At 48.6% G+C, this 12,370-nt stretch overlaps 1 protein-coding gene across 2 annotated transcripts in view; it reads right to left on the bottom strand.

The window, feature by feature from the left end:
- FSHR (follicle stimulating hormone receptor) overlaps positions 1–12,144 on the bottom strand; it is a 117,178-nt gene extending 105,034 nt beyond the window's left edge. For both annotated transcript variants that reach the window (XM_083175269.1, XM_083175270.1), the window contains exon 1: positions 11,867–12,144. In XM_083175269.1, the coding sequence (XP_083031395.1) occupies positions 11,867–12,129 (263 nt within the window). In that variant the 5' untranslated portion in view covers positions 12,130–12,144. The remainder of the gene's footprint in view (positions 1–11,866) is intronic.
- Between the last annotated feature and the right edge of the window lie 226 nt (positions 12,145–12,370).

Raw genomic sequence — 12,370 nt, 5'->3', positions numbered from 1 at the left:
CTTTATAGGGAACGCTTGATCAGCCGGTGGTCTGGGCACGGTCCATAGACTAGTCATAGACATACACAAACTCCAACGACGGATTCACAACATCTATTTAAAGTTATGTTTAGTATCTAAACCTCTCAACCATCGTTTATGTTTGGGCTATAGTCATGTCAAGCTGAACCAAGAGGAACACTAATGATAAATCTTATTATGATTTACTTGTAAAGCACTTATCCAGTGGTTCCCAACCCTGGTCCTCAAGTACCCCCAACAGTGCACGTTTTCCAGGTCTCCACACAGAATCACAGGTGACATAATTAGCTCCACCTGTGGATCTTTTAAAATGTGTCTGAATAATGAGTGCACCTGCTGGGTGACTTGGAAAATGTGCACTGTTGGGGGTACTTGAGGACCAGGGTTGGGAACCACTGCACTAATCCATTGGTCTTCAATTGGGTAATAGAAAGCACTTATCATATGCTATTATATAGGCAGCTTCCGCAATGCCATGGGATTTCATTTCGGGAGTAACCCCACCCAATGATATGTCCTCCCACGTAAAATAAGACTCTCCAAACTAGCCTCCAAAATTTCAAGCGTTGAAAACTCACCTCTTCAGGCAAGCCTATCATATTTAAGTACCACACGCATAACCCTCTGAGGCACCTATGTATTATATAGCTTCCCTTCTGGACCTGTAACTTGGTGGGACTGATATTACTGGTGCCTGTCCTTGTGTTTCCCTCCTATGTCCCTATAGATTGTAAGCTTGCAGCAGGGCCCTCTAACCTCCAAGTCTGTCTTTTGTTACCCAGTTTGTTCTATCACTGTCTACTATTGTAAAGCGCAATGGAATCTGCTGCGCTATATAAGAAACTGTAACGGAATCTGTTGCGCTATATGAGACACTGTAACGGAATCTGTTGCACTATATAAGACACTGTAACGGAATCTGCTGCGCTATATAAGACACTGTAACGGAAGCTGCTGCACTATATAAGACACTGTAACGGAATCTGCTGCGCTATATAAGACGCTGTAACGGAATCTGCTGCGCTATATAAGACGCTGTAACGGAATCTGCTGCGCTATATAAGACACTGTAACGGAATCTGCCGCGCTATATAAGATATTGTAACATAATCTGCTGCGCTATATAAGACACTGTAATGGAATCTGCCGCGCTATATAAGATATTGTAACGTAATCTGCTGCGCTATATAAGACACTGTAATGGAATCTGCTGCGCTATATAAGACATTGTAACGTAATCTGCTGGGCTATATAAGACACTGTAACGGAATCTGCTGCGCTATATAAGACACTGTAACGGAATCTGCTGCTCTATATAAGACACTGTAATGGAATCTGCTGCGCTATATAAGACATTGTAACGTAATCTGCTGCGCTATATAAGACACTGTAACGGAATCTGCTGCGCTATATAAGACACTGTAACGGAATCTGCTGCGCTATATAAGACACTGTAACGGAATCTGCTGCGCTATATTAGACACTGTAACGGAATCTGCTACGCTATATAAGACACTGTAACGGAATCTGCTGCGCTATATAAGACACTGTAACGGAATCTGCTGCGCTATATTAGACACTGTAACGGAATCTGCTGCTCTATATAAGACACTGTAACGGAATCTGCCGCACTATATAAGACACTGTAACGGAATCTGCTGCGCTATATGACACTGTAACAGAATCTACTGGGCTATATAAGACGCTGTAATGGAATCTGCTGCGCTATATAAGACGCTGTAACGGAATTTGCTGCGCTATATAAGACACTGTAACGGAATCTGCTGCGCTATATAAGACGCTGTAACGGAATCTGCTGCGATATATAAGACACTGGAACGGAATCTGCTCGGCTATATAAGACGCTGTAACGGAATTTGCTGCGCTATATAAGACACTGTAACGGAATCTGCTGTGCTATATAAGACGCTGTAACGGAATTTGCTGCGCTATATAAGACGCTGTAACGGAATCTGCTGCGCTATATAAGACACTGTAACGGAATCTGCTGCACTATATAAGACACTGTAATGGAATCTGCTGCACTATATAAGACACTGTAACGGAATCTGCTGAGCTATAAGATTTTTCATGATTTATTTAAAATCTACATGTTCTTAATTCACGATCCAAGTGGGTACATACAGGGGAGGTAGATGACGCCCGACATCGGAATCCCGACTGTTCAAAAGCCCGACAGTCGGAATCCCAACTGTGGCGAGTGTAGCAGGCCACCAAGCCCGCAAGAGGATTTTCAGAGCTAGCCCCGCCCCATCAGAGTCGTCATAGCAATAACTCTGCTCCATATTATGTGCTCCAGATTTCTTTATAAGAGTACCGGGGGTTCCCATGTCGGTACAATTACCATCGCAAAGCCAACTGTCGGGCCATTAAACCACACCCATATAGGGGAAATATGCAAAGGGACTTGGTACACTATTACAGTGTCCATGTCGAACATATATCGATGTAGCCACCATGTCGCCCTTTTGCTCGTGTCAATTTTTTGTCAATGTCGACGTAGGCCATGTCGGGCTTCCCTCTATAATTTATGATTGCTGTCATCTGTGTTCAACTAGTTATCTGATAAGAAAAACGTTTCACCACAGGTAACAGCAATCATAAATGAAGAGGTAAGTCCAGGAGCAGGGCATTGTGTCCCTCCTGGAATGGGTCATGTTGGGAGGTACGCTTTTTAGAAGTGTCAGTAATTTTACCCCATAACATCTACATTACAATGTAGACCATTATGTTGACATTGATTACGTGGTGACATGCAATATGCCAACATTGTCAGCATGTTAATATTAGGGTTAGGCTATGGGTGGGGGATTTAGGATTACTATGTGGAAGGAGGTCAGGATTAATCTTTAGGGGTTAGGGTTATGCCTACCATACACCTACAGATTGATTGTGCGATCTGGCTGGTTGGAACAAAAACCTGGTAGTATCTGAATGACAGTTTGGCAGTTTTCCAGCATTTTGAATCAAATGGTCAACTGTCATTTGCTCTCATCCATTACCACGATTTTGTTCCAACCAGCCAGATCTGACAATCGTTCTGTAGATGTATGGCCAGCTTTAGGCAGCAGATGGATGGTCAGGGTCAGGCTGTGGGGAAAGGTTAGGCACTAATAGGAGGGTCAGGGTAGGGCTGTGGGGAAAGGTTAGGCACTAGAAGGATGGTAAGTATAGGGCTGTGGGGAAAGGTTAGGCACTAGAAGGAGGGTCAGTGTCAGGCTGTGGGGAAAGGTTAGGCATCGGAGGAGGGTTAAGCACTAGAAGGAGCGTTAGGGTTAGGCTGTGGGGAAAGGTTAGGCACGAGAAGGAGGGTCAGGGTCAAGCTTTGGGGAATGGTTAGGTAGTAGGAGGGTTAGGCACTAGAAGGAGGGTCAGAGTAAGGCTGTGGTGAAGGGTTGGGCATTAGAAGGAGGGTTAGGCACTAGAAGAAGGGTCAGGCTGTGGGGAAAGGCTAGGCACTAGAAGGAGGGTTAGGTACTAGAAGGAGGGCCAGGGTCAGGCTGTGTGTGTGTGTGTGTGGGGGGCAGTTAGAGAATGCTGCTGAGGGGGTTAATGTTAGGCACTAGAGGGAGAAAAGGGCAGTCTAGATGAGCCAAGTGGTTCTTATTTGCCATCAAATCTTATGTTTCTATATAAAGTTACAGATATGAGTATACTTAGCAGAACATTTTAGGATTGTTGATCTGACCCAGAAGTGACAGTCACAGGAGGTAAGTCACAGATGGCTGCGATGGACGTAAGGTCAACATTCAAACATTTCAACAAGATTGATGTCTACATTATGGCCATGTCAACATTCTCATGAATAGTCAAGGTCAAGATCCTGCGACACACAACCCAGGTGGACCCCATCACACTGACACACAACCCGGGTCAACCCCATCACTGCGACACACAACCCGGGTCAAACCCATCACTGCGACACACAACCCGGGTCAACCTCATCACACCGACATGCCCCAGCAATATTTCAGGTCCAAGTTGCAGTATGAATGGGGTATTAATGACTAAACAGAGTAATGTGAATATTTACAAATGGTTCTCTTGCACTATGGATGTGTTTATGTAAAATCTGACTTGTAACGTTTGGGGCTATCAAACCAAGCATACAGTATGGAGGAGATACAGTCTCATAGTTGTGCGTGGTAGGATATCTGAGCATGTTGGTTAGTCAACCCAACCTTCCCCCACAGCCTAATGCTAACTTCCTCCCATATCCAAACCCTAAACCCCCCTCTACCTAAGCTACTCCTCTTCTGGGGCCTAACCATAACCTCCCCTGCAGACTAACCCTAACCGCTCACCAGAGTCTAACCCTAACCTCCCCCTTGTAACTTAACCTCCTCCCGCAGCTTAACTATAACCTTTCCCCCTGCAGACTAACCCTTACCTCCCTCTGCAGCCTAACCCTAACCGCCCACCACAGTCTAACCCTAACCTCCCCCCTGTAACTTAACCTCCTCCTGTGGCTTAACCATAACCTTTCCCGCTGCAGACTAACCCTTACCTCATTCTGCATCCCAACCCTACCCCCCCCGCAGACTAACCCTACCCTTCCTCTGCAGCCCAACCCTAACCTCCCCCCCACAGACTAACCCTAACCTCTCCCCCACAGACTAACCCTACCCTTCCTCTGCAGCCCAACCCTAACCCGCCCCCCTACAGACTAACCCTACCCTTCCTTTGCAGCCCAACCCTAACCTCCCCCCCGAAGACTAACCCTACCCTTCCTTTGAAGCCCAACCCTAACCTCCCCCCCACAGACTAACCCTAACCTCTCCCCCACAGACTAACCCTACCCTTCCTCTGCAGCCCAACCCTAACCCACTCCCCTACAGACTAACCCTACCATTCCTTTGCAGCCCAACCCTAACCTCCCCCCCGCAGACTAACCCTACCCTTCCTCTGCAGCTTAACCCTATCATCCCCTCCCGCAGACAATTCCAACCTTCCCACTGCTGCCTAAGCCTATCCTCTCTTCCACAGCCTAACGCTAACTTCCTACTGTAGCCAAACCCTAAACCCCGCTCTACCTAACCCTATCCTTACCTGCACCCTAACCCCTAGCCTCCCCCTGCAGCCTAACCCCTAGCCTTCTCCTGCAGCCTAACCCCTAGCCTTCCCCTGCAGCCTACCCCCGAGCCTTCCCCTGCAGCCTAACCCCTATCCTTCCCCTGCAGCCTAACCCCTATCCTCCCCCTGCAGCCTAACCCCTATCCTCCCCCTGCAGCCTAACCCCTATCCTCCCCCTGCAGCCTACCCCTAGCCTTCCCCTGCAGCCTAACCCCTATCCTTCCCCTGCAGCCTAACCCCTATCCTCCCCCTGCAGCCTAACCCCTATCCTCCCCCTGCAGCCTGACCCCTATCCTCCCCCTGCAGCCTAACCCCTAGCCTTCCCCTGCAGCCTAACCCCTAGCCTTCCCCTGCAGCCTAACCCCTAGCCTTCCCCTGCAGCCTAACCCCTATCCTCCCCCTGCAGCCTAACCCCTAGCCTTCCCCTGCAGCCTAACCCCTAGCCTTCCCCTGCAGCCTAACCCCTAGCCTTCCCCTTCAGCCTAACCCCTAGCCTTCTCCTGCAGCCTAACCCCTAGCCTTCCCCTGCAGCCTACCCCCGAGCCTTCCCCTGCAGCCTAACCCCTATCCTCCCCCTGCAGCCTAACCCCTATCCTCCCCCTGCAGCCTACCCCTAGCCTCCCACTGCAGCCTACCCCTAACCTCCTCCAATAGAGAGAAAAGAAAGAAGAGATTATTATGGTGCACTGTAGATTCTAGTGTGCAGACTCTCCTGTAGTTGATGCATACAGTATACTGTATTTCAGCAATTTTATAAAACATAACTTTTATTTTGTTTATTATATAAAATTGTTAGGGGATTTCCTTCATAAAAGATGATCAATTAAAAAGACAGTTCATAGAATATGTGAATCAAAGAAAGAATAATGTGATTGAAAAATGACAGATAGATGTAATTAATAGCCATGATGTAGATGACGTCAGTTATATGTCGTGCAGGCTGCTATTGCCCTTAATTAATAATTAATAAACCCTCAATTATTGTCCTTAATTAATAAATGATTGCAGTGTTCTCAGATGGTACTTTTCTAGCCGGAAAATTCCCCGCTCAGCTTGTGCTGTACCGTAACCGTCACATATTCGGCATATTCAGTTCCCCGGCTTTATGGCGTCTTTGCAAGTGAAGCTGGAGCCTTACAAGTCTTATTTTGACAGTGTAGCGTTCTGATTGTACGTAGTTAGTAACAATTGTAGTGTCTTCCTCTATATACAGTATAAGTATATCACTTGAATGTATGATCCGGGGAACTGAATATGCCGAATATGTGACGGTTTACGGTACAGCACGAGCTGAGTGGGGAATTTTCCGGCTAGAAAAGTACCATCTGAGAACACTGCAATCAGTTTCTGAATACCCCCTGCCTGCACATAACCACCTGCTTGCATACCATCTCCTGTCTGCACACCACCCCTGCCTGCCTGCACACCACCCCCTGCCTGCACACCACCCCTGCCTGCACACCACCCCCTGCCTGCACACCACCTCCTGCCTGCATACCTCCCCCTGCCGGCACACCACCACCTGCCTCCACACCACCCCCTGCTTACATACCACCTCCTGCCTGCACACCACCCCCTGCCTGCACACAACCTCCTGCCTGCATACCACTCCCTGCCTGCATACCACCCCCTGCCTGCATACCACTCTCTGCATGCATACCACCCCCTGCCTGCATACCACTCCCTGCCTGCATACCACCTCCTGCCTGCTTGCATACCATCTCCTGTCTGCACACCACCCCTGCCTGCACACCACCCCTGCCTGCCTGCACACCACCCCCTGCCTGCATACCACCCCCTGCCTGCATACCACTCCCTGTCTGCATACCACCCCCTGCCTGCATACCACTCCCTGCCTGCATACCACCTCCTGCCTGCTTGCATACCATCTCCTGTCTGCACACCACCCCTGCCTGCCTGCACACCACCCCTGCCTGCCTGCATACCACCCCCTGCCTGCATACCACTCCCTGCCTGCATATCACCCCCTGCCTGCATACCACTCCCTGCCTGCATACCACCTTCTGCCTGCTTGCATACCATCTCCTGTCTGCACACCACCCCTGCCTGCCTGCACACCACCCCTGCCTGCCTGCACACCACCCCCTGCCTGCATACCACCCCCTGCCTGCATACCATCTCCTGTCTGCACACCACCCCTGCCTGCCTGCACACCACCCCTGCCTGCCTGCACACCACCCCCTGCCTGCATACCACCCCCTGCCTGCATACCACTCCCTGCCTGCATATCACCCCCTGCCTGCATACCACCTTCTGCCTGCATACCACCACCTGCCTGCATACCACTCCCTGCCTGCATATCACCCCCTGCCTGCATACCACCTTCTGCCTGCACGCCACCTCCTGCCTGCATACCACTCCCTGCCTGCATACCACCCCCTGCCTGCATACCACCCCCTGCCTGCATACCACCTCCTGCCTGCATACCACTCCCTGCCTGCACACCACCTCCTGCCTGCCTAGCACCCCCTGCCTGCATACCACCTCCTGTCTGCACACCACCCCTGCCTGCCTGCACACCACCCCTGCCTGCCTGCACACCACCCCCTGCCTGCATACCACCCCCTGCCTGCATACCACTCCCTGCCTGCATATCACCCCCTGCCTGCATACCACCCCCTGCCTGCATACCACTCCCTGCCTGCATACCACTCCCTGCCTGCATACCACCCCCTGCCTGCACGCCACCTCCTGCCTCCAATATTATTATTATTATTATTATTATTATTATTATTATTATTAATATTGTCATCATCATTCATTTATGGTTCAGAAGGGATTTGCGGCGCCCAATTACAGAGTACATAAACAAGTAAACATAACAAGAAACGGTGATTTACAGTTCAAGATAGTACAGGACAAGTACAGAGTATACAACCATACAGTGTCTGTATCAGCAGAAGACACTGACATAAGTATCAGGTTGGCATAAAACCAGTGACGTGCGGTGAGGTTTGTGGTTGGTAAGGCACTGGCTTGGCGGAGCCAGTGCCGCCAGGCTCTGTGGGGAGCATTATGTTCAGGATGTTTCTGCGCTGACAGGCCGGTGCGGTAACTGCCCCCTGCATAAGCAGCAGAGACCTGCCAGAGCAGCTGCTGCCTGTCAGCGCAGAAACAACCTGGACCCAGCGCTCGCCACAGACCCATCACCGCTGGCTCCACCAAGCCACCATGGGGTCTGCCCACATACCTTTTCACTTAAAAAAAAAAAAAACATGCAGCCAAATGTACTAACTAGCCTCTTAGGGGACAGACTTGTGTGTTTGTGTTGTGACAGAGGTGTGTATGTGTGTAAAGTGACAGAGGTGTGTATGGTTTCTGTGTATTTGTGTAAAATAAGTATATTTTTAAATGAAGTATACAGTATTGGCCCAATGTACTAGCCTCTGAGTTCACTGGCTGTGTGGGGTGCTGGCTGAACTCTGAGGTTTTTTTTAAAAGGGCAATCATTTAAAATGCATGGTTTTTCCTTTAAATGTCTGCCTCTTTAAAAGAACCTCTGAGTTCAGTCAGCACCACACACAGCCAGTGAACTCAGAGGCCAGTACATTGGGCCAATATACTTAATTTAAAAAACACACAGAAACAGTACACACCTGTCACATTACACAAACACACACGTCATTTTACACAAATACAGATACACACCTCTGTCACAACAACACAAACACACGTCTGTCTGTCCATTAACACAAATAAACACCTACTGTATGCCACTTTATGCCACTTTAAAAAAAACACAGCCCCCACCTGCCAAATTACCGTTTAACCAGGCACCGCGGATACCCAGGCAGCAGTGACTGCAGCGTCCCGGGACAGGCATGCAGACCTAGAACAATAGCGCCGGGCGGGAGGGAGAAGAGACCCCGGACAGTAAGGGGAGCAGACTGTGCCGGTGCCTGGTGGCCAGATAAGCGGGAGCTGGCGGCTGAGCGGCTCGGCACAGCTCCGCCCCCCACCCCCGGCAATACAAGTCAGCAGACGAGCTGTGCAGCGGGTGCACGGCTCGTCCACCTTAAAAACTAAACTGTGCTACAGTATAAGCGTCACCTCACCTATAGAAGTGCCATCGTTCAGGGACGCGCTTTCTGCCTTTATGAAAGCTTCCCATGTCGCTGAGACAGCACCACTGTGTGCAATCACTTCTGCCTCAGTGACAGGGGCGTGCTTTCATATAGGCAGAAAAGCACGCCCCTGTCACCTAGGCACTGCTATAGGTGCCGCCTATACACATTTTTTAAATGAGCTTTTACAGCTCAGTTCTCAGCCCTGCCCACTGCCCGCCCCTGTGTCTGTAACTTTAATATAGACAGCGGGAGGCACCGCTCTTGATGCCTCCTTAGTTAATAAAAAAAAAAAAGAGTAAAAATGATTCTAATAATACAAAGCATATACTTATGACACATAATATGTAAGTATTTTCTTTGTATTGTATTATTATATTAAATATAAATGACAGGGGAGGCTCTGCCTCCCCTGCCTCCCCTGACTGCACGTCCCTGCATAAAACAGAGGGATTAGATGCCGTCAACGGAAATATGGAGATGTTTTACAGTAAGTAAAGGAGGGAAGAGGGCCCTGCCCATGAGAGCTCACATACTACAGAGGGGGGGCAGACAGACAGGGGTGACACAGATGGGGCTTTTCATCACGTTGTTGGGTGGGCATCAGTGAAACCAGCCCTATATTACATTATATGTACGGATTAGCTTTATGTTAGTAACAGCACCAGATTGCCCAATGCAGGACTGTATTTCTTATAATAGTTTTCACTCCTCACATTGTTGTCACTGAATTATTCTGATTACTAAGAGCAAAGTTGAGCCTGTTCTCCCTGCGCTGCATTATACTCACATGGTTCTGGTATAAGACATAGACCGACTCATGATAGACAGTCATATGGTCGACCCCTAATGGTCGACAGTCACAAGGTCGACATGGTCAAAAGGTCGGCAGACAAAAGGTTGACATGGAAAAAGATCAACATGATATTTTAATGTTTTTAGGGTGTCTATGTTGACATAGGTCGACATGGACACTGTCTAAGTGTATTTTATTCTCCCTTCATGCCCTAGAACAGGCATGTCCAAACTGTGGCCCTCCAGCTGGTGTGAAACTACACATCCCAGCATGCCTTGCCATAGTTTTAGCATTCCCTAATAGCATAACTGTTGCAAGGCATGCTGGGAGGTGTAGTTTCACAACAGCTGGAGGGCCATAGTTTTGACATGCCTGCCCTAGTGGATGGTAGGGCATGAAATACCGCCCGTCGGCACATGTCGGCTGAAAATGTTGTAAAAAAAATGCATGTCTACCTTTTTCATGTCGACCTTTGACCATGTCAACCTTTCGACCCTGTCGACCTATTGTGTGTCGACCTTTAAACCCTGTCTACCTTTTTGACTGTCTACCTTTTTACCCTGTCGACCATATCATGAGTATCATGAGTCCGTCTATGATCAGTCCGGACACCGCTCACATCATCAGCTCTATAAATGGATTTCATTCCTTACAAACGGACTAAAGGTTGAGTGGGTTTAGGTGGACACCTGGAATGGTCGGATGGTCGACAGAAGCATTAGGTCAAAAACGGGAAGGGTTTTTTGTCCTGAATGTCGACTTAGTGGACACGGACACTGTCTGTGTACTGCGTCCCCTCGCTCCCTACGCTCGCCATGCTTTGTGTCATTATTTTGGCTGTCGGCATTGTGGTGTTTACTTCCCTGACAGTGTTTTATTCTGCTTTCACATTGCAGAAACGGGTATTGACCCTGTATTCTTAAATGGGACTTTAAAACAGGTCTGAACCTTAAGACCTTTCACATTGCAGGTGAAAACCGTTTTAAAAAGCATTTAATACCATTCACACATTCAACCCGTTTAACCCCCAAGGGACACGTTTCAAGCCATAGAAATAGAGCTGTTCACACTGCCTAAAAAACGGCTCTGAACCGTGTAGGACTCTGCTTTTTAAACGTGTTGAAATACCAATTATCTTTAACCGGTAAATCAACTCTGGCACTTTCACACTGCAGCCTTAAACGTTTTAAAATGGAAAAAAAACGGCAATATACCATTTTAAAAGTGCGATGTGAAAGGGGTATGACTGTCAGCTGTCTGTAGCGGTCTATAGACACCTGCCTGTACTGTGCATATGGACACAGGGGGTTCATTTGGTTTGCTCGGTCCCCCATTACGCGCATGCGTATTTCTGCGCATACGCTGGGTGCGGGCGGGGGTGGCCGCGGCAAGGGGACGCCATAGAAATGAGTCAGTGACGCGGATGCCGGTGCGGGCAGCTGACATTACCCGATGTCCGCAGCCCACCCTGTTCCTGTACAGGGAGCATGCAAAGCTAAGGCATCAATTTGGTCCCCGGCTCCCCACACCTGAAACAAAACATCCAATCGCAGCCGTGCGGTGGAATGCGCGGCTGTACGTGCGGAGGGCGGAGTTTAAACCGCACTGCAAAATTCATAGCACTGCATGTGGACTAGAATGACCCCCACAGTCACAGTCCTGCACATGGATCTCTGTAGCTACGGTGCTGCCAAGGACCAGAATAAAGTCATTACATATAAAACAAATATTAAATCCATACATTAATAACAATACAGACATAAAGGCGGGACTATGTAAAAAGATACGGAAGATTCTGCTGCAGGACACCAAAGCATACACCTATAATCACAGCGTGGTCAGTGTTCTAAGCTGGAAGTTTTCTACTTACACTTCTGTAGCGTTTTTTGGAATATTCCTGGGAAAAGACTCCACGTCTCTTCCCCGAGAGATAAAGATGCTGCAATAGAAATGACATCGACAGCATGAGTGCAAGAAAACCAACGTGTAGATGTAAACAAGCAGTCTCATAACTGCCGGGAGTACGTTGCTGGCTGCCCATTCACTGAGAAAGCCTGGTATCCTGTGACAACAGACCTGCTCAGGTCCGCCTCCAGCTGGGCCGTGCCCTGAAGTGCTGAGCAAATTATTCATTTAGGAGAAAAAAAAAAAAATTCCTTTTAGTGACAGAATTATTTGGTGTCAATTTTGTGACCATTTCAAATAATAAAAAAAAAAAAGTATTGCAACTCCGCAATGACCTTGAAGCAAAAACTTTGGGGAGATAACGCAGCACGGTAGGACAGCAAGTACGGAATACGCGTCTACTGTTGATAAAGCATTTCAGAGAGGCTGTGAAAGTCACACCTAGAAGTGCGGACGTGGACGGCAACAT

This window comes from Crinia signifera, chromosome 3, assembly GCF_055691185.1.
Source record: "Crinia signifera chromosome 3, ASM5569118v1, whole genome shotgun sequence".
Taxonomy (NCBI): domain Eukaryota; kingdom Metazoa; phylum Chordata; class Amphibia; order Anura; family Myobatrachidae; genus Crinia; species Crinia signifera.
This window is presented reverse-complemented; position numbering and strand designations above follow the sequence as displayed.